This window comes from Notechis scutatus, chromosome 1 (genome assembly GCF_049901735.1).
Source record: "Notechis scutatus isolate UNSWTSFEM ecotype Mainland chromosome 1, rNotScu1.2, whole genome shotgun sequence".
In the NCBI taxonomy this organism is placed as follows: domain Eukaryota; kingdom Metazoa; phylum Chordata; class Lepidosauria; order Squamata; family Elapidae; genus Notechis; species Notechis scutatus.
This window is the reverse complement of record NC_142009.1, coordinates 5,591,152-5,615,105: the sequence shown is the minus strand read 5'-3', so window position 1 is coordinate 5,615,105 and position 23,954 is coordinate 5,591,152. Positions and strand designations below refer to the sequence as shown.

At 43.0% G+C, this 23,954-nt stretch overlaps 1 protein-coding gene across 6 annotated transcripts in view; it reads right to left on the bottom strand.

Annotated features, from left to right (window-relative positions):
* ALDH3A2 (aldehyde dehydrogenase 3 family member A2) overlaps nucleotides 1-18,368 on the bottom strand; it is a 37,964-nt gene extending 19,596 nt beyond the window's left edge. For 2 of the 6 annotated variants that reach the window (XM_087971994.1, XM_087971832.1), the window contains exons 1-3: nucleotides 18,267-18,368; nucleotides 3,137-3,314; nucleotides 1,318-1,549 (exon numbers count right to left, since the gene is read on the bottom strand). In XM_087971994.1, coding sequence (XP_087828120.1) covers nucleotides 1,318-1,549; nucleotides 3,137-3,298 — 394 coding nt within the window. In that variant the 5' untranslated portion in view covers nucleotides 3,299-3,314; nucleotides 18,267-18,368. Of the gene's footprint in view, nucleotides 1-1,317; nucleotides 1,550-3,136; nucleotides 3,315-6,848; nucleotides 7,070-16,501; nucleotides 16,713-18,266 lie in introns of those variants that run through there. The other 4 variants (XM_087972055.1, XM_087971900.1, XM_087971932.1 and 1 more) reach the window with 3 other exon arrangements.
* Nucleotides 18,369-23,954: the final 5,586 nt, after the last annotated feature.

Here is a 23,954-nt window from a genome sequence, read left to right as displayed (position 1 = left end):
CGCGCTCCATTCCAGAACCCAAATTACAGGTAACGTTCGACATCATCGCATGTGGGAGAGGGGAAGAGTTTCCAATGCTTAAGCAAGATGGTTGTTAAGAGAACCGGGTCTGATTTTACAACTTTTTTCTACCACGGTTGCTAAGTAAAAATCTTGGGGGTCATTAAGTGAATCGTGCAGATTTTAAGTGAATTTGCCTTCTCCCACTCACCTGGGTTGCAGGTAGCCTTTTTTTGTGGTCCGTCATAACTTGGATGTCAGGATTCTGGCAATTACCCCCATTTAAGTCATGAGACTCTAGCCAAACGTCCAGCACTTAAAAAGGATTTATTGGGAATTAAACTGTCCGGCACTGCCTTGGTGTATCTGACTCTGAGACATATCATTCATTGTCACCCTTGACCCTGGTTTACCCCCACCCCCTGGGTGTATCGTAATTCATATTCTCCAATGGGACACATCCATAGCCCAGAGTCATCAATCATGCTCTCCAGTTAGATATTTGCCCAACAGAAACTTCAGTCTCCTAGTTACTATCTGTGAAAAACTATGTATGGAATGCACTTTCAATTTCCAAGCTGCCGCACTGCTCTTTCAAACCCCCTTTTCCCCCTTTGGCAACTCTAAAGAGGCCTTAGAAATATTTTATGAGTTGACATTGGAATTGTTACTAAAATGAACCAGCTGTATTTATTCTATCTTTAAGAATGAATTGAAATGAATGTTATTTTAACAGATCATATTTTTTTTTGTTGCTATAGGTTTTATGATGCAGGCAGTCCTTGACTTACAAAAGCTCATTTAGTGACCATTCGAAGTTACAACCGCACTTTAAAAAGGGACCGTTTTTTTCATACTTACGACCGGTGCAACATCCCCATGGTCACATGATCAAAATTCGGACACTCGGCAACTGGCTCTTATTTATGACAAAAGGTTGCAGTGTCCCAGGGTCACATAATCCCCTTTTGATTGGCAAGGTCAACAGCGAAGCGGGATTCACTTAGTAACGTGTTACTAACTGAAGAACGCCACGATTCGCTTAACAATTGTGGGCAGGACAAGAAGTAACGGGTGGAAAGTAATCAAGGAGAGAAGCAACTAAAGAGACATTTCCTGACAGTGAGGACAATTAACCAGTGGAACTACCTGCCTCCAGAAGTTGTAAATGCCCCAACACTAGAAATTTTAAAGAAGAGATTGGATCACCCTTTGTCTGAAGTGGTGTAGGGTTTCCTGCCTAAGCAGGGGGTTGGTCTAGAAGACCTCCAAGGTCCCTTCCAACTCTGTTATTCTATTCTATTCTAAACAACGTACCGGCAGCGATGGCTGCTAGCAGAGGCCCCATGATCAAAACAAAAGGGTAGTTCCATGCCCCGATGACCAGGGTGACGCCCAGGGGCTCACGATGGATGTAGGTCTTGTCATTCAACGTCAGAATGGTCTTTTCCACGGACTGGGGGCTCGCCCAGTCGGGAAGCTTCTCCAAGATCAGATCGATCTCGCCCAGGACGATCATAAACTCGTAGCTGAAGCTGTTGAATTCACTCTGCAAGAGTTACGTCTGTGTCAGTTGGGGGGATATAACATTGCATGATAAATACACGAAAATCAATAAAGACAAGCAAAGGCCACCTTGCAGTGAGAGGGGTACCAAATAAATTTTATCAACGAATAATAAGAGCTTTTAGTTTACAAATCCTAAGTCTGTGCAGAGATTCTGACCCAGGCTTCCCAAAATCACAAACCAGACAAAACCCCTTTTATTAAAGGGGTTATATGTCTTAACACATATATCCTGGTTGTACAGTTTTTAAATTGTTATTTGTTTTAATTTGCTTTATATTGTTATTTGTATACATCTTTTGGTGTTGTTTAGTTGTATGTTGCGAAAGAGCACCTTATTTCGTTGTTCTCAGGTTCCTGAGCACAATGACAATAAATTTATCTTAAATTTATTTAGGCTAATGTGAATTCCTCTCATTCACACCCAGCAAAGTCCCGGCCAACGGTCTTTCAAGAGATTTCACAACTACAGACCTTTATCAGGCTGGAATAGTTGCCAGGCCGATAGCTCCCAAACGCCACGCTGTAGCAGACAACACTTGGTAAGAAGTCAGGAACAGATCTTCTTCACCCTAATGAATTGAACTAATTGTCTCCTGCAAACCCCGTACCCCTTTCGCTCCTATTTATTCCCTATTGGAGGGGCCATTCACCGTCCATCTGTGCTTTTACTCCCAAATCAACTCTTGTCCCTTAACTGTTCCCTTCTCCTGGCAGCTCTGTGCATGCACACACTGGGAACAGGCTCCAGCTGTTCTTCTGCCCCACTGATCCGAAGGAAGCTGATCACCGTCAGATGGTCATGTCCCCATCTTTACCTCTGACACAGAGCACTTGTCGGAGCCTTCCCTAGACTCCAGGACTGGCCCATGTTCCTCCCCAGGAAAAAAAAACAACGTAAATCGTAGTCATGTGACTGCGGGACACTGAAAGCAAGCATCAATGTGGGCCAGTTGCAAAACACCCCAAATCTGGTCATGTGATTTTGGAGGGCACAGGCCTGGCCATCAGAACTTTGAATCCGGAAACCGAGGTGGGAAAATCTTGAGGTTTTTTTCTCACGCTTTCCTGATTTCCTAGGATAGCCTCCCGTTTTACTAAAAGCCACCATATATTTCCAGCAGGTATGAAAGAGAATCAGGATGGGAAAATCTTGACTTTCTTTCTCATGCTTTCCTGATTTCCTGGGGCAAGCTTCTGTTTTACTAACAGTACCAGATATTTTCTTCCTCTTCAGGGTAAAACCTTACTGCATCATCAGGGGTAAGCAGCAGCCCCCACTTTCACCTCCCCAGAACCCTCCCCTCCAATTTTCCTGAAACCCTCCTGAGTCTCTTTTCAACAACTAACTTCTTTACAAGAGAAACTCGGTGTATTGTGGTCAATTTTATCTTCTCACCTCCCAAGCAACACTGTGGCAGAAGTGGGCCTTCATCCCACCTGCAATAGGGAAGCCCAGGTCAGCTGCATCCAGACAACCCAACAGCTACTTGGGTATCCTATCCATCTCCCAGCATTCTCCATACCACCGTCAACACCCCACCCCCCCAAACGATGCTACAGCACCAACCTTGTTGAGATCCGCCTTCATGGCTGCGGAGAATTCCTTCTCTTTCTCCTGCACCATCTTTTTCAAAGCTTTCAGCTGCTGGATCCGGAAAGCCAACGGGCGCGTCTTGCCCGTGTTGAAGGCAGCCCGGGCCTGCTCCACCGTTCGCTTCAGCTTCTCCATCGCAGTTTCTTGGAAGCTGCGAAAAGACAGAAAGGGTCGGTCATGGCAACTGGGGCTGAATAAGGTCAACGGTGAGGTAGCACGGATGATGTTCCCTAGTTGGGTCATGAAACGTCTGCAAGAAAACCACCAAGCACAGCACAGAGATCACAAGGATCCCATAGTCCTCCTCCTCGCAAACCCCACTCCTTCTTAGCATTGATGATGTTTCCTAGTTTGGTAATGAAATGTCTGCAAGAAAACCACCAAGCACAGCACAGAGAGCACCAAGGGCCCCATAATTCTTTTCCCCTCCTTCTCCTCCTCCTCCTCCCCTTCCACAAACCCTACTCCCTTATAGCACTGATGATGTTCCCTAGTTGGGTCACGAAACGTCTGCAAGAAAACAACCAAACTCAGAGAGAACCTAACAGTTTGACCCAGAGCCACAACTATTCTCTTCAATCAGTAAGGTCAAAGGCACTGTAGGATTTTAGTTTTTTTTTTTTTTTACTGTTTGACTATTTTAATTTGGTTAACCTTGTTCAATTATTATTTTTTTATTGCTGTGTTTGTCCTACTCCTTGGTCGAACACATTCTGCCCAAAGACTATAATTTTGTATAATCTGGGTATAGTAATAATAGAACACCAGTTTAACCCTAAAAGTATATAGCCTCTTCTATTCTTGTCCTCTGGAACATAGCAATTAACCAATAAATAACCTATGGAGTTAAAATGGATTTTAACCCATTTCTTGGTTTAAGCCTCAATTACAAAGGCTGGGCCTTGTTTTGAACCAGTTTGGCGTTGAATTCATAATCTAAATCCTTTAGGCATGAGTCTTGGCAGTCGCATCCTGCCCTCCCACTCCAACCCACCTCTTGGTTAATTTACAAGACTTCAACAATATGCAGTTGTGAGGCTCTTAGCAAAGTAATTTCCAAACTTGGCAATTTTAAGACTTGTGGGCATGCTGGCTGGGGAATTCTGGGAATTGAAGTCCCCGTATCTTAAAAGTTCCCAGATTTAAAGACTCCCTGCCCTAAGAGTTAGTCAAAACATACGAAGAACGGTTGCAGGAACTGGGCTTGGCTTGTCTAGGGAAGAGAAGGACCAGAGGATACAGGATAGCGGCCTTCCAATATTTGAGGGGCTGCCACAGAGAGGAGGAAGGGGTCAAGCTATTCTCCAAGGCACCTGAAGGCCAGACGAGGAATAATGGATGGAAACTGAACAAGGAGAGATTCAACCTATGATAATTATAAACATGTTGATATAATTAACAGAAGCATAAATAAGTTTAAATAAATAAGAGAAATTTAGTTAAACTTATTTTGTTACACTATTATTATTGTTATCAGTATATATGTTGATCCTTCTATTTGTTTTTCCTTTGCTTTTTTCGTAAATGATACGCCCTTGACAATACACTGCATTCAAAATGTTTATGAATAAAAATAAAACATATACTAAAAAGGAGAAACTTTCTGACAGTGAGAACAACCAACCCATGGAACAGAAGTTGCCTTTGGATGTTGTGGGAGCTTCATCACTGGATGCTTTTAAGAAGAGACTGGACTGCCCTCTGTCAGAAATGATGTAGGGTCTCCTGCTTGGGCAGGGGGTTGGACTAGATGACCTACAAGGTCCCTTCCAACTGTGTTAATCTATCTATCTAAATTTGTTCTCCTATCTGTCCTTGGACTTACGGGTTAAATTTTAACAAGTGCTTTTTAGCAGGATTTAGCTCATCAAATTGGAATGTCATTGTCCTTCGGCAGGTGAGAATGTGAAAGCTGAGGCAAGAATTTGCGGATCGATTTGCGGTCTCCTTGATCGCAACTCCATTGTGTTCTCAGCATTGTGTTCACATCAGGTTTGGATTTCTTAAGAGGCTTTTTAGCCACACGATATCCTGGCAGGTCCCCAGGTTCAACAGCACAAACCCTTCTTCCAACAGCTCGAGTGGAAATTCAAAGCTGCCCCACTTTAAAACCAGGTCTTTCCTTTCCTGCCTTTAAAAGGCTTCACGGTCACTAAGAGGGGTTATGGGGAAATCAGGGCCAAGAACGAGACAGAAAGGAAGCAGGACCGTTGATGTGCCCTCAATGATACAAGTAGTCTTCAATTTATGACTGTAATGGGGTCTGCTAATCACAAGGGTAAGTCTTTGACTTACAATTTAGAATAGCATAGCATAGAACGGAACAGAAATAAATGGAATAGATTTCGGATAGAATATAGAACAGAACAGAGAATAAAATAGAAATAGACTATAGAATAGAATAGCAATGAGTAGAATAGAATTAAATGGAATAGATTTTGAATAGAACAGAAAATAGAATGGGAATAGAAAAGAAGCTGGAAGGGGCTTTGGAGGTCTTCTAGTCCAGCCCCCTGCTCAAGTGGGAGACCCTATACCCATGATGGCAAACCTATGGCATGCGTGTTGGAAGTGGCACGCAGAGCCATTTCTGCCGGCACACGAGCAGCTGCCCGGAGCAGACTCACTGCGCATGCGCATACCCCCCACTGTCTGTCTGTTTGTCTCTCTCTCTCTCTCTCTCTCTCTCTCTCTCTCTCTCTATATATATATATATATATATATATATATATATATATATATATATATATATATATATATATATACATACATACATACATATATATATATACATATACATATACATATATATATACATATACATACATATACATATATATACATATATATACATATATATATATATAGAGAGAGAGAGACAAACAGACAGACAGACAGACAGATATATATTCCCCACCTGAAAAGAAATCTCTTCCAAATGCAAAACACAAGCAGAGGAGTTTCAGTTTCAGAGCAACAACCAGCTTTAGTAGAGAACAGTTGAGCTAAGCCACGCCCAGGCGCCTTGCTGTCTCCTTCTTGCTCGCACAGCAAATACTGTTTCAGTTTCCAAACAGCCCTCAACTCTCTCACTCCCCACCTGAAAAGAAATTTGCTCCAACTGCAAAACACAAGCAGAGGAGAGGAGTTTCACTTTCAGCTTTAGTTTCACAGCACCAAGAAGCTTTAGCACAGAACACTTGAGCTAAGCCACGCCCAGGCACCTTGCTGTCTCCTTCTTGCTCACACAGCAAATACTGTTTCAGTTTCCAAACAGCCCTCAACTCCTGTCACACACTGACAGGACGCTAGCCAGATGAATACCGATGGATGCTGGTAGGCTGAGGCAGAATCCCACCCCCTTATTTTCCTCCCCAAAAACTAAGCCCCACCACATAGTTTCGTGCTAGTGCTTGCATAAGCACGACCAGACCTGGCAGAAGTTTAGTAAGAACTGACCCCCCCGCCCTCAGCCCCAAATTAGGCAGGAATCCCACAGGTCGATCCCCCATACCCAACTTTCGATTCACCTCTGCACCATCCAGGCAGATGCTCAACAGGGGCAGCTGCCTTCCCCAGCGGTCGATCAAAACAGGGGATGGAAGCTCTGCACCTGTTGAACTTCCGCCTGCCTTGCTAGGAAAAGAACAGCCTCCGGCACCGCCCTCAGACCCGATCTTTATACCTTGCAGAGACCATTCCCACGTTTCAACCCGCACCCGTGTTCAGCGACACGCCACTCCTCCTCGTGACCCTTCTCCACCCCTTTTGCAAAGACGGGTCTTTCCGGCTTCCGGCTCCATGCCCGACTTCTGGCAATCTCTCTTCCGGTTTAGGCAAGACACCCCCCCCCAACCCACCCCCTCCCGGCGCTCGTTTGCGTTTGTCGTCCTCCCTCGCGTCTCTGGAATTAAGTCTCGCGAGACAATCAAAACCAGGCGGCCCGGCGGAGACCAAGGAGCTGCTCTCGGCTGCCGCCCGCGGCGCTCTGCGCTACTGCAGGCGCCTTTGCAGATCGCCTGCGCGTTATAACAGAATAGGCTGGCTGGCTGGCTGGCTGGGGAATTCTGGGAATTGAAGTCCCCTTTAAAGCAGGGTTCTTCAAACTTGACAGCTGTAAGACTTGTGGACTTCAACTCCCAGAATTCCTCCTCCAGTCATGCTAGCTCGGGAATTCTGGGAGTTGAAGTCCACAAGTCTTAAACTTGCCAAGTTTGGAAGACCCTTGCCTTAAAGTTTTCGGGTTTGAGAAACACTGCACCAGCTCAGTTTAAAACCATAGATACAAGGTAGTCCTTGACTTATGACCACAGCTGAGCCCAAAAGTTATGTTGCTAAGTGAAACAAGTGGACTTTTGTTCAGTTAGTAACAGGGCTGTGAATCCGGCTTCCCCGTTGATTTTGCTTAGAAAGAGTTCGCAAAAAGGGATCACATGACCCCTGGACACTGCGACCGTCATAAATTCGAGTCAGTCGCCAACTTTGATTATGTGACGCTGTAACGGTGGTAATCAGTAGTTGGATTCAAATAATGTAACAACTGGTTCTCTGCCCTAGTGATTTCTTCCAACAACCAGTTCACCAAAGTGCTCAGAAAGTTAACAACCGGTTCTCCCGAAGTGGTGCAAATTGGCTGAATCCCACCACTGGCGGTAATTGTGAAGAACAGTCATAAATGCCTTTTTTCAGTGTGTTGTAACTTCACAGTCACTAAAAGTATAGGGTTTCCTGAGTAGCAGGGGGTTGGACTAGAAGACCTCAAAGGTCCCTTCCAACTCTGTTATTCTATTCTATTCTAATTCTATTCTATTCTATTCTAATTTGTATTCTATTCTATTCTATTCTATTCTATTCTATTCTATTCTATTCTATTCTAATTTGTATTCTATTTGTATTCTAATTTGTATTCTATTCTATTCTATTATAATTTGTATTCTATTCTATTCCATTATAATTTGTATTCTATTCTATTCTATTTACTCTACTCTACTCTATTTTTTATTCCAATATTCTATTCTATTCTATTCCTATTCTACTCTACTCTACTCTACTCTATTTTTTATTCCAATATTCTATTCTACTCCATTCTACTCTACTCTACTCTACTCTACTCTACTCTATTCTTTTTCTTATTCTACGTATTTCTTTTTCTTATTTATTCTACTTGCTATTCTATTCTATTCTTTTTCTATTTCTTATTCTATTTCTTATTTTATTCGATTCTATTCTTTTTCTTATTCTACGTATTTCTTTTTCTTATTTTATTCTATTCTATTTGCTATTTCTTATTCTATTTCTTTTTTCTATTTTATTCTACTCTATTCCTATTCCTATTCTATAAACAGTTGTGACTCGAGGGCTAGCGGTATAGGAATTTCCGGCTCATATATTCAAATAAACATAAACACGCATTTATAGATACCCCAATCCTGAATCTCTGAATACAGGCAACGTTAAGGTTGCAGGTCTCAAATCCTATGAACGAGAATAAAGGAGAATATTTGTAGCTCAGGACTGAAATGACATCCTTGGCACTGATGCTGTTACCTAGTTGGGTCATGAAACATCTGCAAGAAAACCACCAACCTCAGAGAGCACCAAGGACCCCATAGTCCTTCCTTCCTTCCTTCCTTCCTTCCTCCTCCTCTCTGCAAACCTCCCTCCCTCCTAGCACTGATGATGTTACCTAGTTGGGTCATGAAACGTCTGCAAGAAAACAACCAAGCTCAGACAGCATCAAGGACCCCACAGTTCTCTTCCTCCTCCTCCATGAACCCCGCTCCCTTCTTGCACTGATGATGTTACCTAGTTTATTTATTTATTTTATTTTGTCAAGCAGTTATTAGATAACAGGTATAAGTATAAACATGGTTATGAATACATGAAATGGATATGAATAAGAAAAAAAAAACCCAACAACAATAGGACAGGGACGGTAGGCACGTTGGTGCACTTATTCACGCCCCCGACTTGGGTCCTGAAATGTCTGGCAAAGAAACAACCAAACTCGGAGACCGCCCAGGGCTCGTCTAGATAAATATTTCTGCATTTCCATGTTTCTGCCAAACCTGTTGCTACTCAGAGCGATTTGGAACTCCTGGGTTTTGGCTCCCATGATTTAAAGCAACCTTTATACCCTCCCGCGGCATCAGATAACGTTCTGCTGTTTCATGGCTTCCCAGAGATATGATGAAATTTGTAGATAGCATGTACAGTAGATAAATAGTCTTGGGAGGGGTTATGATCATCTTATAATTTCAAATGTTTAAGTCTTCAAAGAGCCTTTCAATATTTCAATTTCTAATAATTCTAAGATCTTTTTTTTTTTACAATTTAAAAATAAAAAACATTTCTAATAATTTAATTTAGCATGATACAGATTGACAGAGTCGGGAGGGACCTTGGAAGTCATGTAGTCCAACCCCGCCACCCTCACCCAAGCACACCATTTCTGACAGATGGCGGTCCAGCTTGATAGGCTGATGTTTACACAGGGAGTCCTTGACGTACGACCACAATCGACCCCAATGTTTCTGTTGCTCAGTGAGAAAGCGTGGCTAAAGGAGTTTTGCAAGTAGTCCTTGATTACAACAGTTTGTTCAGTCTGACTGTTTAACGGTGCTGAAAATGTGATTTATGACCGTTTTTCACAGTTACGACCTTTGCAGCCATGAATCACGTGATCAAAATTCAGAAGCTTGGCAACTGGCATGTACTTATGACGGTTGTCTCGGGGTGTGGTGGTGTCACAGGATCCCCTTTTTTGCGACTTCCTGACAGTAGGGAGGCCTACTAAACCCAAAATAGGCAGGGGGGGCTGTGCTGTACTCCCCCCTGTGCTCCCCTCTGCTCCCCAAGCACGCGCATGCGCCCCCCATGCTCTCCCCACCAATGTGCATGCGCACGCCTCTGCCACATGCGCCATGCCCCCCCCCCTTGTGCATGTATGGGAAAGACAGAAAAACCAGCTAGCTGCCAGGAGGTGTGCGCGTATGCGCGGTGGAACCTAGCTGGGTGACAGCTCGCATGTCCGCAGAGAGGGCTCTGCGTACCACCTGTGGCATGCATGGCATTAGGTTCGGCCATCATGGTCATATAAAATGGAGGGTAGAGGGTGGTGGAAATTCACTTCATTGTCTTGCTTAGCCGGAGAAATGTTGAGCTCCATTGCGGTCGTAAGTCAAGGACGACTGGGAATTGTTTGCCTCATCTGGAGGCCCTCTGTTTGGGAGAAGATGACAGGACTATTAAAAACTCCCACTCCGGAACATATTACCATATGTGGTGGCCTTGTACAGAAGCTAAAAGGTATTGGGCTAAGATCAGGGGTGTGTTGTAATGATGGGGCAGTCGAGGTGTTTGATCATGATCAAATGAATCATGATGAACTTTATTGGAGTCTAGTCTTTTTGGAGTCTATTGGAGTCTAGCATTTATACACATTTTTAGTAATCCTCTAACATTGCTTAACTTTGGTTTCTGCTTAACTTTCGTTACTGTTTAGCATAGTAATTAACACAATTAATTATCTCTAGTTAAAGTCTAACATATGTTTACTTCCTCTCTCTTATCCTCCTTTACATTAGTGACTTTGTTTGCTTGAGTGGTATTTGCTTTGTAAACATTCATTACCTGAGGTTTGCCATCCAAGATAAGAATATTCCTGCAATTACAACTCTACAGGGGTGGGATTCAAATTTTTTAACAACCGGTTCTGTGGGCATGGCTAAGTTGGTGGGCGCGGCTTGGTGGTTATGTTATTGGCTGGGCGTGGCCAACTCAATATCACTCACATCGAGGCACGCATCTCCTCGCCTGGCCTCTCATGACTGTGGGGATGCTGCAAGAGTCGTAAGTGTGAAAAATGGTCATAAGTCACTTTCTTCAGTGCCATTGTAACTTTGAATGGTCGCTCCACACAAGCAAAATACCAGCAAAGGAGGGGGGGGGGGGAAACTCCAGAGAAGTTCCAGAGACAGGAAGTCTAGTCCTGCCAAGAATGTAATAAGGGTTAACGGAGAGGCAGTTTCTGTAAGCAACACCAGAATGTTTCCTTCCTGCCTTCCTTACAGGATTAGTCCAGTAATTTCTTCTAACAACCGGTTCTCTGAACTGCTTAGAATGTTAACAACCAGTTCTAGCGAATAGGTGCAAACCTATAGAATCCCACCCCTGGCTAAGATAGACACATGGTTGGAAAACAAAGATTAAACAACACATAGATTTGAAGTCTGAAATATTCCTACTAGGAATGGCACCAGAAGGTTATAGTAAAGAAAAGACTTACTTAATTATACGTGTTTTTAACAGCGGCTAGAATTGTATTTGCCCAAAATTGAAAGAAATATAAGATACCAATAGAGGGGAAAAATAATTGAAAAAATATTTGAATGTGCAGAAATGAATAGATTGACACTAGAAATTAAAGAAAAAGAAGAATTTAAATACCCTGGAAATCAAAGAAAAAGAAGAATCTGAATAACCTGGAAATAAGGAGAAATTTTCTAACAGTGAGAACAATCAACCAATGGAACAGAAGTTGCCCTCGGAAGTTGTGGGAGCGCCATCATAACCTTCAAGAAGAGACTGGACTGCCATTTGTCAGAAATGGTGTGGGGTCTCCCGCTTGGGCAGAGGGTTGGACTAGATGACCTACAAGTTCCCTTCCAACTCTGATTAATTATTATCTATTATCTATATGGTATGGGATTTGTTTTATCAATGGATAGAAAACAGAACAAATTAAAAGGGATTAGATGTATTTATAGAGCAATAAGAGAAACTAACAGATAACAGATAATCAGAGTTGGAAGGGACATTATAGGTCATCTCGACCAACCAATTTCTGACAAATGGCAGCCCAATGTAATATATATATTGTAACAGATATACAGTATAATAGATATATTGGATCTCATTTATTTTATACTATATACATGGGAATGTGATTATTGTTGTATTAAGTTTGATAAGAATATTATTAATAATGGTTAAGCAATTGAAATGTGTACCTAATTGACGCACAATTGAAATGGAATGGATTTAATGTATATAAAATTTTAAAAAAACAAAACAAAAAAAACCCTCCAGCTTCTATGCCAGATAGATAATAGAATTAACCAAGGTCATTTGACTCTCCTCAGAGGAAACGAACAAAGCCTCACAGTTAGGAAAAGGAAAATATTTTCACCCACTTGAATTATCAGCTGGCTTTGTCACTCTGCACTAAATAGGCCTGCCCCTCAGGACCATGGAAACGGACTGTAAACACTCCAATCCTCGACTTACGACCACCCTTGAGCCCCAAATTCCCGCCGTTAAGTGAGATCATTGTTAAGTGAATGTTGTCCCACTGAATGGCCTTTTCTGGCCAAAATCGCTGCTGTTCTTAAGTGAGTCACATGGTTGTTAAGTGAATCTGGCTTCCCCCACACACAGACGTTGCTTGTCAGAAGGTCCTAAACAAGGGGAACACCTGACCACCCCGGGGACACCGCAAGCGTCGTAAGTATGAATCAGTTTGCCAAGCCTCTGAATTCTGATCATGGGATCATGGGGAGGTTACACAGGTCGTAAGAGCGAGAAACGGTCCTAAGTCGCTTCTTCCGGGGCCGTTGTAACTCAGAACAGTCACTACACGAACTGTTGGAAGTTGAGGACTATCTCCTGGCAAGGTGGGCCTCAGTATTTCCGAGATACGACTTGGGGTAATCAAACAGGTTAAGCCCCAGGTAACCAAGCACGCTTTGCAAGCTACACACTCAATCCTATTATGGCCCGGAGCAGCTCAGAGAGAATATAATGGCCCCTGCTGACAAAATGGAAGGGAACGATCAGGTAACTAGTCCTCAAGGTTTTATTTTTAATTTATTTTTAAAAAAAAATTTAAAAATTCCTAGCGGAACAAACCTTTTTTTATGGCAGGGCTGAACTCCTGCAACCCTTCAGCCTAATTTCGAAACAAAATAAAATGATAAACTCAGAGGGTTCGAAGGGGCCTTAAAAGGTCTTCTAGTCCAGCAGGCCCCAACCTTTCCCGCGATGGTGGGTGACAGCAGGGTTGGAAAGGGATGGTTTTGCACACGCAACCTAACCCCGCATATGTGCAATTGGAGCTTCGCATGGACCGGTGGCAGGGGTGGGCTTGCTGGGGGTTTGCAGGGGTTCGGGATGAGCCCCTAGCTAAGATTCTGTGCAGTTTGGAGACCCCCACAAATCCCACTCCTGGCTGGCCTCTCCCACCCCTCCCAGGAGTCCCCACGTGGCCTGTTTTGGATGCAGGTAAGTGCAGGGCTCGTGTGGAGGCTCGGGGGAGGGGGGGTGAAAAACGGGCCTCCCAGAAGTTCGGGAAGGCCAGAAATGGGCCTGCTTCCAGCTTCCACAGAGCCTCCGGAGTTCGGGGAGGCCGTTTTCATCCTCCTGGAGGCTCAAGGAAAGCCTCTGGGGCCCAGGGAGAGCAAAAATGCACCCCCCTGCCATGGTGCAGGAGGCCGACTGGGAGCTTCACGGGTGGGATTCAAAATTTTTAACAACCGGTTCTGTGGGCGTGGCTTAGTTGGTGGGCGTGGCTTGGTGGTCATGTTATTGGCTGGGTGTGGCCAACTCAACATCACTCACATCGAGGCACACATCTCCTCGCCTGGCCTCTCATGACTGTGGGAATGCTGCAACAGTCGTAAGTGTGAAAAACGGTCATAAGTCACTTTTTTCAGTGCCATTGTAACTTTGAATGGTCACTCCACACAAGCAAAGGAGGGGAAAAAAACTCCAGAGACATTCCTGAGACAGGAAGTCTTGTCCTGCCAAGAATGTAATAAGGGTTAACGGAGAGGCAGTTTCTGTAAGCAACACCAGAATGTTTCCTTCCTTCCTTCCTTACAGGATTAGGCCAGTAATTTCTTCTAACAACCAGTTCTCCCAACTGCTTAGAATATTAACCGGTTCTAGCAAATAGGTGCAAACTGGTAGAATCCCACCCCTGGAGCTTCATCACTGGAGGCTTTCAAGAAGAGACCGGACTGCCTTCTGTCAGAAGTGATTGGGCGGGGGGTGGGTTGGACTAGATGACCTCCAAGGTCCCTTCCGACTCTGTTAATCTGTACCTGGCTAGGCCACGCCCACCATGGCCACACTCACCCAGCAACCGGGCAGAGAACCCATTGCTAAAAATTTGGGAAGCCCACCCCTGAGGCCAGTTCCCAAGGGGTCATGACCTGGTACCAGTCCATGGATCAGAGATCAAAGACCCTTTGAATGGAAGGGGCCTTGGAGGTGGTCTAGTCCAACCCCCTGCTTAGGCAGGAAACCCTACACCGCTTCAGACAAATGATTATCCAAAATCTTCTTAAAAACTTCTCGTGTTGGAGCATTCACAACTTCTGTTCCACTGGTTAATTGTTCTAACTGTCAGGAAATTTCTCCTTAATCCTTGTTGTAGTCAAGTGGACCCTCCTCAAGCAGGAAACGCTATTCAGTCCCTGACAAATGTATGAGTACAGATTAGGTGAAACCTGGCTCAAAAACAGTCACTGTGAGAGAGAACTTGGAGTCCTAGTGGACGATCTCTTAAACATGAGCCAGCCGTGAACGGCAGCAGCCAAATCATCTAATAAAATCCCTGGTTGTATAAACAGAGGCATAGAATCAAGATCACATGAAGTATTAGCACCACTTTGTAAAGCCTCAGTAAGGCCGCACCCAGAATCCTGCATCCAGTTTTGGTCCCCACGTTACAAAAAAGATGTTGAGACTTTGGGAAAAGTTCAAAGAAGAGCGACTAAGAGGATTAAAGGCTCGGGAGACTAAAAATCTACGAAGAAAGAGTTGGAGGATTTGGGAAAAGAAAAAGAAAGAGAATAGAATAGAAAGAATAGAATAAAATAAAATAGAATAGAATAAAAAAAAATAAAAAAAATAAAATAAAATAGAATAAAATAGAATAAAATAAAATAAAATAAAATAAAATAAAATAAAATAAAATAAAATAAATAAAATAAAATAAAATAAAAAATAAAATAATAAAATAAAAAAAAAATAAAATAAAATAAAATAAAATAAAATAAAATAAAATAAAATAAAATAATAAAATAAAATAAAAAAATAAAATAAAAATAAAATTAAAATAAAATAAAATAAAATAATAAAATAAAATAAAATAATAAAATAAAATAAAATAAAATAAAATAATAATAAAATAAAATAATAAATAAAATAAAATAAAATAAAAAGATAAAATAAGAGATGTTGTGGTTCGCTGGCAGCAGGTGCAGACAGGTGAGGTCTCAGAGAGCAAGGACTCAGGTGTGGGGCCTGCGTGTGATGCAGGGATGGGGCCAAGACCATCAGGGAGTGGAGTGCTGCCTTCGGAGATTGTGGAGGCTGGCAGTAGTGATGAAGAGGTTCCCGAGAAGCCTGTGCCCAGGGAGCTTGCGTGCAGGGCTGCTCGAAGGAAAGACCAGCTGCAGCAGCAAGGCCGACTCGGGAGTAAGGCTACAAGGTAATGGCCCCTCCCTTAAGGGATAAAAGCCAGCTGAGAAACCAGAGTTCTTTGCAGGAAGCAAAGAAGTTTTTGCACTCGAGCCTTACGGACATTCGGAATATCTTGATTAGTGTTTGGAGACTCTTTGTGTTTGAAATATTTCTTGGCAACATTAATGTTCTTGCACAACCTTGGCAAGGCTCATTCTTATCGGAGACAATCAGTTTGAAACAGACATTTAACAGTGGAACAAGGTTTGGGTCAGAACAAGAGAAAAGAAAAGAAGAGAAAAGAAGGACCAGGGATGACAGGATAGCAGAATTCCAGTATTTGGGAGGCTGCCCCAAAGAAGAGGGATTTTGCAGAGGTAAAGCGAAAGTTGGGTATGCGGGATCGACCTGTGGGATTCCTGCCTAACTTGGAGTTGGGGGGGTAAGTTCTTGCTAAACTTCTGTCAGGGCTGGTCCTGCTTATCCAACCATTTCCTGTTGCACAGCTGGTCCTGTTGAATTCCTGCCTGCTGAAAGAGAGATTCCTTAGCAAAACTTGTTACTGGCAAGCTTTCCTGCAGAATGTCTGCCTGCTTTGCTCCAAAAATGAGGGAGGAGATGGGCTGACTTGAATTTCTGTGCTTTGGTAAAATGCAAGAATTTGGCTGGGGAAAAAAGAAAAAGAAAGAAAGAGGATTTCAGGTTCCAGCTTAATTCTGATTCTGATTGTTATCTTAGATCTCTGGCTTTTGCAAAATGTCCTGTTTTGCAATTTGGTTGGAGAAGGAGAAATGAGATGGTAGCGGGGGTGAGGAGCAAAATATTCCACGTCGATTCTTCCAATTTTCTACAAGAAAAAAGTTTCCTTACCTGCTTTATTAAGATCCAGCAAATTGTCCGTGTCAGAGGATTTTTTCAGGCTGGTTTTTTAAACCAAACGTTGAGCAGGCTCACAACAGACGGAAGAAACTGTGCACTTAATTTACACGTGACCATTCCTAAGTATTACCCAAGTTTCAAGGGACCCCAAAGCACAAGGCCATAAAGGAAAACATTGTGGCTGATGATTTCCTTTGAAAGAAATATTTTTATGCCATCCATAAAATGCCAGCAGATCTCTGGGATCTGCCATTATTGCACCATAAAGCAAAATAATAAATAAACAAAAATAATAATAATAATAATAATAATAATAATAATAATAATAATAATAATAATAATAATGCAGAAAACAGAAGTGAACTGATTGGCTTTGAGAGAAGAAGGTGGTTAATTGTAGATTAAAAAAGAAGAGTGCATTGGCAGTGCGAACCAGTGGTTAGGGTAGTGTTTTTGAGGTGTTCAAATATCTTCTTGTCTTTCTTTAAAGATTTCTTAGCATTTTGGGAATAAAGTGGAAAAAACTTGTTTATCACGTTTTTAAAGGCTCTTTTGGACCTTTTAAAAGTTGTTGCAATTGCTCAGCAACAGAAGTTTCTTTTTTATCTTCTGCTAGAAGTTCCTGGCTACTAATAAATTCCCTAAAAATTAAAAATCAAGGTCAGCTGCCACTTCGAGTATTTTTAAAAGTCGGTTGAGACTTTTAAGTGCCACAATGTGGCAAGAGGCTCTGATTTAAAAAAAACAACAACAACTTTTTAGGATTCATTGCACACATATCCTTCTTTGGAAGACACCTCAATTGATTGGGCTGATTCAGTTCCCAGAAACTATTTGAAGCCTGGACACAAAATGTTTAAATTGAAGCTAAGCTGATTTCGAAGAGTTTCTAACAAATCCCACTGCCTCCTGGCACTGATGATGTAACCTAGTTGGGTTGCGAAACGTCTGAAAGAAGACAGCCAAGCTCTGATAGCATCAAGGATCCCCGTGTCCTCCCCTCTTTCCCCCCTCTTCCTCTTCCTCCCCCTCCTCCCCCTCTCATCCTCCTCCTCCCTACAAACCCCTCTCCCTTCTAGCACTGATGACGTAACCTAGCTTGGATCATGAAACCTCTGCCTGGAAACTACGCAGCTCAGAGAGCACCAAGTCCTCCTCCCCTTCCTCTTCCCTCCGCAACCCCCTCACCCTTCTAACACTGATGATGTTACCTAGATGGGTCATGAAACGTCTGCAAGAAAACCACCCATCTCAGAGACCACCAAGGATCCCACAGTTCCTCCTCCCCTTCCTCTTCCCTCCGCAACCCCCTCACCCTTCTAACACTGATGATATAACCTAGTTGGGCCGAGAAACATCTGCAAGAAAACCACCCAGCTCGGAGAGCACCCAGGACCCCACAAATTCACCCCTGAGCTACAAAGCTTCTCTTCTATTTATTTCTCCTTTCATCCAAAGGAATAAAAACTGCCATGCAAAGGATGGATCCCAAAGCCCCATCCAGCTGGGCTTCCAGGCAAGACTTCAACCCAATCTTCTCCCATAAGGAACCTCTTCAGGTGCAAACAATTCTCCTCCCTAAAGTTGACAGATCAGCGCAAAGGGGTTCGTTCTTTCCTTCTGCTTTGCACTCATGACATTTGCTCTGGGTTTACTACTCTTCCTTGTCTGGGAACAATTACTCCACTTTGAGCTAGCTAGACTCAGGTTTAAAAACCTGCAATGTGCAACGCAAAGGAAGAAGGAGACAACTTACCCAGGGGCGAAAATCTCATCCGGAGTGGCCTTTGTCCTTCGCAACAAACAAAATAACTTTTTTTTTCTCCACCCTTCTCAGCCTGCCCTGCCTTCCCACTGCATCGAATTTGGATCTGAGCCCAGGACGCTACCGTATTCTCATTAATACACCAGGCATGCAAAAACACACCCGTGCACGCAAAGGGAAAAAGCAAGCCAAATTAAAGAAAAGAGAATCTGAAAAATAAAATAAATGAATATCTTGGCCCGTTCCTCTGCATTTCCCCCCCCTTTTTTGTGACTTCTTTTTGTTTAATTTACTCGACCGAGGGAATGGATAGCTGATTTGTTTGGGGGTTTTCTTTTTAAGCTGTTGTTAGGATTGTTGCAATTATTAATTTTGGGGGGGATTTTTATTTTTAAATATACATCAACATCAACACACGAACAGTGTGGCATCTCAGTATCATTAATTTGGATAGAAATAATAATATTAATCGTTTTTGTTACATTAGTAACTTGGAGAACCGGCCAATGCCACCTCTGACTGCCCCCGCCAACCGCACCTATTCTCTGCCTCTCATTGAGTCCCAGCTGATCGGCTGGATCTTCTTTGTTTTTTATTTTGATTTGTTTATTTTGATTTGTCAATCACTTACAAGATAATAGGTATAAGTATATACATAGTTATGAATACATGAAATGGGTACATATAAGAAAAATAAAAAGAAACAATAGGACAGGGACGGTAGGCACGTTGGTGCGCTTATGCACGCCCCCTTACAGACCTCTAAGGAAAGGGGTGAGGTCAATAGTAGACAGTCTAAGGTTAAAGTTTTTGGGGTTTAGGGAAGAAACCACAGAGTCGCTTATTATTATGTTTCTCTTGGATTGCTTATTTGTACCCTTTGAGTGTTATACCTATGATTCTTGACGAATATATTTTCTTTTCTTTTTATGAACACTGAGAGCATTTGCACCAAAGACAAATTCCTTGGGTGCCCAATCACACTTGGCCCACAAAGAATTTTCTATTCTATTCTATTCTATTCTATTCTATTCTATTCTATTCTAATTTCTATTCTATTTCTATTTCTATTTCTATTCTATTCCTATTCCTATTCCTATTCTATTCTATTCTATTCTATTCTATTCTATTCTATTCTATTCTATTCTATTGTTCTATTCTGTTCTAATTTCTATTCTATTCTATTCTATTTCTATTATGTTCTAATTTCTATTCTATTCTATTCTATTCTATTCTATTCTATTCTCTATCCCGTTCCATCCCATTCTATTTAAATACTATTCTATATCCTTCTATTCTATTCTATTGTACCCTATGCCTATTACCGGTATTCAGTGTTGCGCCTGATGATTCTTGTCTCTTGACTTCTTGTATCTTTTCTTTCATGAGCACTGAGAGCATTTGCACCAAAGACAAATTCCTTGGGTGCCCAATCACACTTGGCCAACAAAGAATTTTATATTCTATTCTATTGTGTGAAAACAAAAATAAAACCGAATGCAAAGTGAAATTTGGAAGCCATGGAAAATGCAGTCCTCGGCTTATTTGAGTGCACAGCTGAGGCGCCAGTCCCGAGCCCTTTGCCTTAAGGGCATCACCGCCTCCTAAAAGAGTTTAAGCAAGTGGAGTTTATAATATCCCTTCCCATGTTTCCCCAGTGGGGAATTGTAGACATGGCTTTCTCAAAATTATTGGGAAGCTGGCATGATGAGCCGAGCCAATTTAAAGTGCAAAGCTTGGGTGGATGATCTGATCAAACAGGTTTTAATGCTCAGCTGGTTTCACTGGAGGCTAGAAAGAATGCCAATCGTCTTTAGCGTTGGTCTCTCTTTCAATTCCCTTTGAATGCAGCAAACGGCTAGTTGGAAGAAATATTCATCTGGTTCACTTCCAAGAAAGGCAAAAGGAGGAGAGAAAATGGAGGCCGATTGAATAGAATATACGGTAGAATAACAGAGTTACAAGGGACCTTGGAGGTTCTTCTAGTCCAACTCTCTGCTTAGGCAGGAAACCCTACACCACTTCAGACAAATGGTTATCCAACCTCTTTTTAAAAACTTCCAGCAAGTAGTTCCACTGGTTAATTGTTCTCGCTGTCAGGAAGTTCACCCTTAATTCCAGGTTGTTTCTTTCCTTGATTCGTTTCCATCTCTTGCTTCTTGTCCTGCCCTCAGATGCTTTGGAGAATAGCATGACTCCCTCTTCTTTGGGGCAGCCCGAGATTTAACAGATAATCAGAGTTGGAAGGGACCTTGTAGGTCATCTAGTCCAACCCCCTGCCCAAGCGGGCGACCCTACACCATTTCTGACAAATGGCAGTCCAGTCTCTTCTTGAAAGTCCAATCTCTTCTTGAACATTGCAACAGTGCTATCATGTCACCCCCTGGTCCTTCTTTTCACTGAACCAGACATACCCAGTTCCTGCAACCATTCTTCATATGTTTTAGCCTCTGGTCCCCTAATCCTCTTTGTTACTCTGCACTCTTCCTAGAGTCTCAACATCTTTTTTTTTACATCGTGGCGACCAAAACTGGATGCCGGATTCCAGGTGTGGCCTTCCCAAGGCCTTATAAAGTGGTAGTAACACTTCACGTGATCTTGATTCCATCCCTCTGTTAATGCAGCATTGGCTTTTTTGGCAGCTGCTGCACACGGCTGGCTCCTATTTAAGCGATTGTCCACTAGGACTCCGAGATCCTCCTCCCAGTTCCTGCTATCGAGCCAGGTACCACCTATGCTGTACCTGTGCATTGGAATGAGGGTCCATGTATTGATGAACAGAACCACATGTTTGTAGTTCAGGTTGCAGCTGACCCACATGGGAGTTGAGAGTGAGGTGTATTTATACCTTCTCTTGGGCTTGGCACCTGGACTTTCTGTCCCTGTGCAAGAACAGGTGTGTCCTTGTCAGACTCCGGTGGGGACATGTAGGGGTCATGTTTGTCTGAGCTAAGTTTGGCTGAAGTTTGGACTCTTGATGCAATGAAGGGGCATTGGGCAATTCCTATCGCTAGTCGTTTCTGGCTCTAGGGGGCAGTGTGCTCATCTCCGTTACAAAGCCGAAGAGCCAGCGCTGTCCGAAGTCGTCTCCGTGGCCATGTGGCCGGCACGAACTCCGAAGGCGCACAGAGCACTGTTACCTTCCCACCAAAGTGGTCCCTATTTTTTTCTACTTGCATTTTTACATGCTTTTGAACTGCTAGGTTGGCAGAAGCTGAGACAAGGAATGGGAGCTCACTCAGTTACGCGGTGCTGGGGATTCAAACCGCCGAATTGCCGACCTTTCTGATCTACAAGCTCAGCCACGGAGCCACCACGTCCCTAAGAATTCCGATTGTGGCAGAGGGCTAATCCTACCTTTTGTTGGATCTTGGGTGAGGGCATTTGCTTATGAATAGAGCTATCTATCTCTTTATCTCTTAAGTGCTGGCATCTGCTGTGGGCTATTAAGGAAGGTGGGGGCTGCTTTCCAAGAGCATGTGCCTCCATTCCTCCTTTAGGGAAATATAATATTTTGCCTTTTTAATATTTCTCAAACTATTTCTAGGAGAGAGGTGGGTGCTAATTTTCTATATGCCTTTGCACATTGAGCAAACAAGCCAGCATCTGGCACCAGCTTTGTTTTGTTTTTCGATATCTAATTCCAGTTTGTCTGGCCTGGTCAAAAGTTTAGGGTTGCTCAAGCAAGCCAGAGCTAGTTTTGCCATTGCAGAAAGAACAGAAATTGTGAATTTATTTGCTTGGTTGGTAGTCTATAAAACAAAAATGGTGGGAACTGGAAGGGCACACTGTCTTATGCGGTTGGTTGGAAGATGCATCTAGATCAGGCTTTCTCCATCGTGGCAACTTTAAGATGGTATCGGGACTTCAAGTCCCAGAATTCTCTAGTTGCATGCTTTAAGATTGGTGGACTTCAACTCCCAGAATTCCCCCACTAGTATGGAAGCTGAGGTACATGCTTATTAAAGCATCCTGCGTGGGGATTTCTGGCAGTGGAAGCCCACCCCTCTTAGAGCAGGCTGGCTGGGGGATTCTGGGAGTGGAAGCCCACCCCTATTTAAGCAGGCTGGCTGGGGGATTCTGGGAGTGGAAGTCTTCCCCTCTTAGAGCAGGCTGGCTGGGGGATTCTGGGAGTGGATGTCCTCCCCTCTTAGAGCAGGCTGGCTGGGGGATTCTGGGAATTGATAATCCCCATTCCTTAAAGTTGCCATGAGTGAGAAACTCTGATCTAAACGATGAGGAACAAATTTTCCCATTGCCACCGGGACACCACCGCAGAATCAGCAGAATCTTTCAGCAGAATCTCTGGATCTTTTCCCTCTTACTTATCCCATATCAGTTCATCCTGTTCAAAAGGACTGGAAGCAGGAAAAAAAAATGGTGTATGGGTGAAATCTGTCCTTCGGGGCTGGAAAAGTTGCTGACACGATTGAAAAGGATTTTGCATGGTGTTGTCTAGGATCCTGGCCATTTTACGGGATAGAAAGGAGAAGATTCATTGCTGCCTTAAGGGTTGGGTTGTCTTAAATTTTGGAGCATGGAACCATAGGAGAGAAGTGGAAAACAGAAGAGAAACAGGGAATAGCAAGCTCGCAGTATTCGTGTCAAGGCCGAGATTATGGAAGGGCGTGGGAAACTTTTAATTAACTTTTAATTTTGAATTGTTAGCATCTTTTGTCTCATTTTAGACTTTTATATGCCGTTTTTATATTTTAATATTTCATTCGTATACCACCCGGAGTTCTTCTGAGAGGAAGAACTGCGTTTTTAAAAAATGTGATTAATAAAAATGTAGGCAGTTGTTAAACAGGATTATTTCTCTCAATCTGAAGTCAAGATCTCCTTTGCGGATCCTCCCAGTAATCATTTTGAAAAGCAAGATCGAGATTTTAAACACACATTCCGATCTCCTCTTAAACTTATTTATATTGTACCGACTTGCAAAATTCATTAATCGGGACTCCGGTGGCATCTCTTCTAAGGAAAGTTGATCCAGGCTTTTGGGAACTGTCAAAATGACAAACTATGTAATTTAAATCCTGGCGCTTTCAGAAGTCGTCAACGAATTTCGTTAGTCAGAAATGGGGTTATTGGACTCCTTCCTAATTTTTTTTTTCCTCGGCAGTTTTCATATTTGGCAATTTTAAGACATCTAGGGTTCAACTCCCAGAATTCCCCAGGCAGAGTGTTTTAAGATGGGTGGACATCAGATCCTGTGCTGGATGGGGAATTCTGGGAATTGAAGTCCGTTTTAAAGCAGACTAATTGGGGGCTTCTGAGAGTGGAAGTCCATCCATCTTAAAGCATGCTGGCTGGGGAATTCTGGGAGTTGGAGTCCACTCGTATTAAAGCATGCTGGCTGGGGGATTCTGGGAGTGGAGGTCCATCCATCTTAAAGCAGGCTGGCTGGGGAATTCTGGGAGTTGGAGTATTAAAGCATGGTGGCTGGGGAATTCTGGGAGTTGGAGTCCACTCGTATTAAAGCAGGCTGGCTGGGGAATTCTGGGAGTTGGAGTATTAAAGCAGGCTGGCTGGGGAATTCTGGGAGTTGGAGTATTAAAGCATGCTGGCTGGGGAATTCTGGGAGTTGGAGTCCACTTGTATTAAAGCATGCTGGCTGGGAATTCTGGGAGTTGGAGTATTAAAGCATGCTAGCTGGGGAAATCTGGGAGTTGGAGT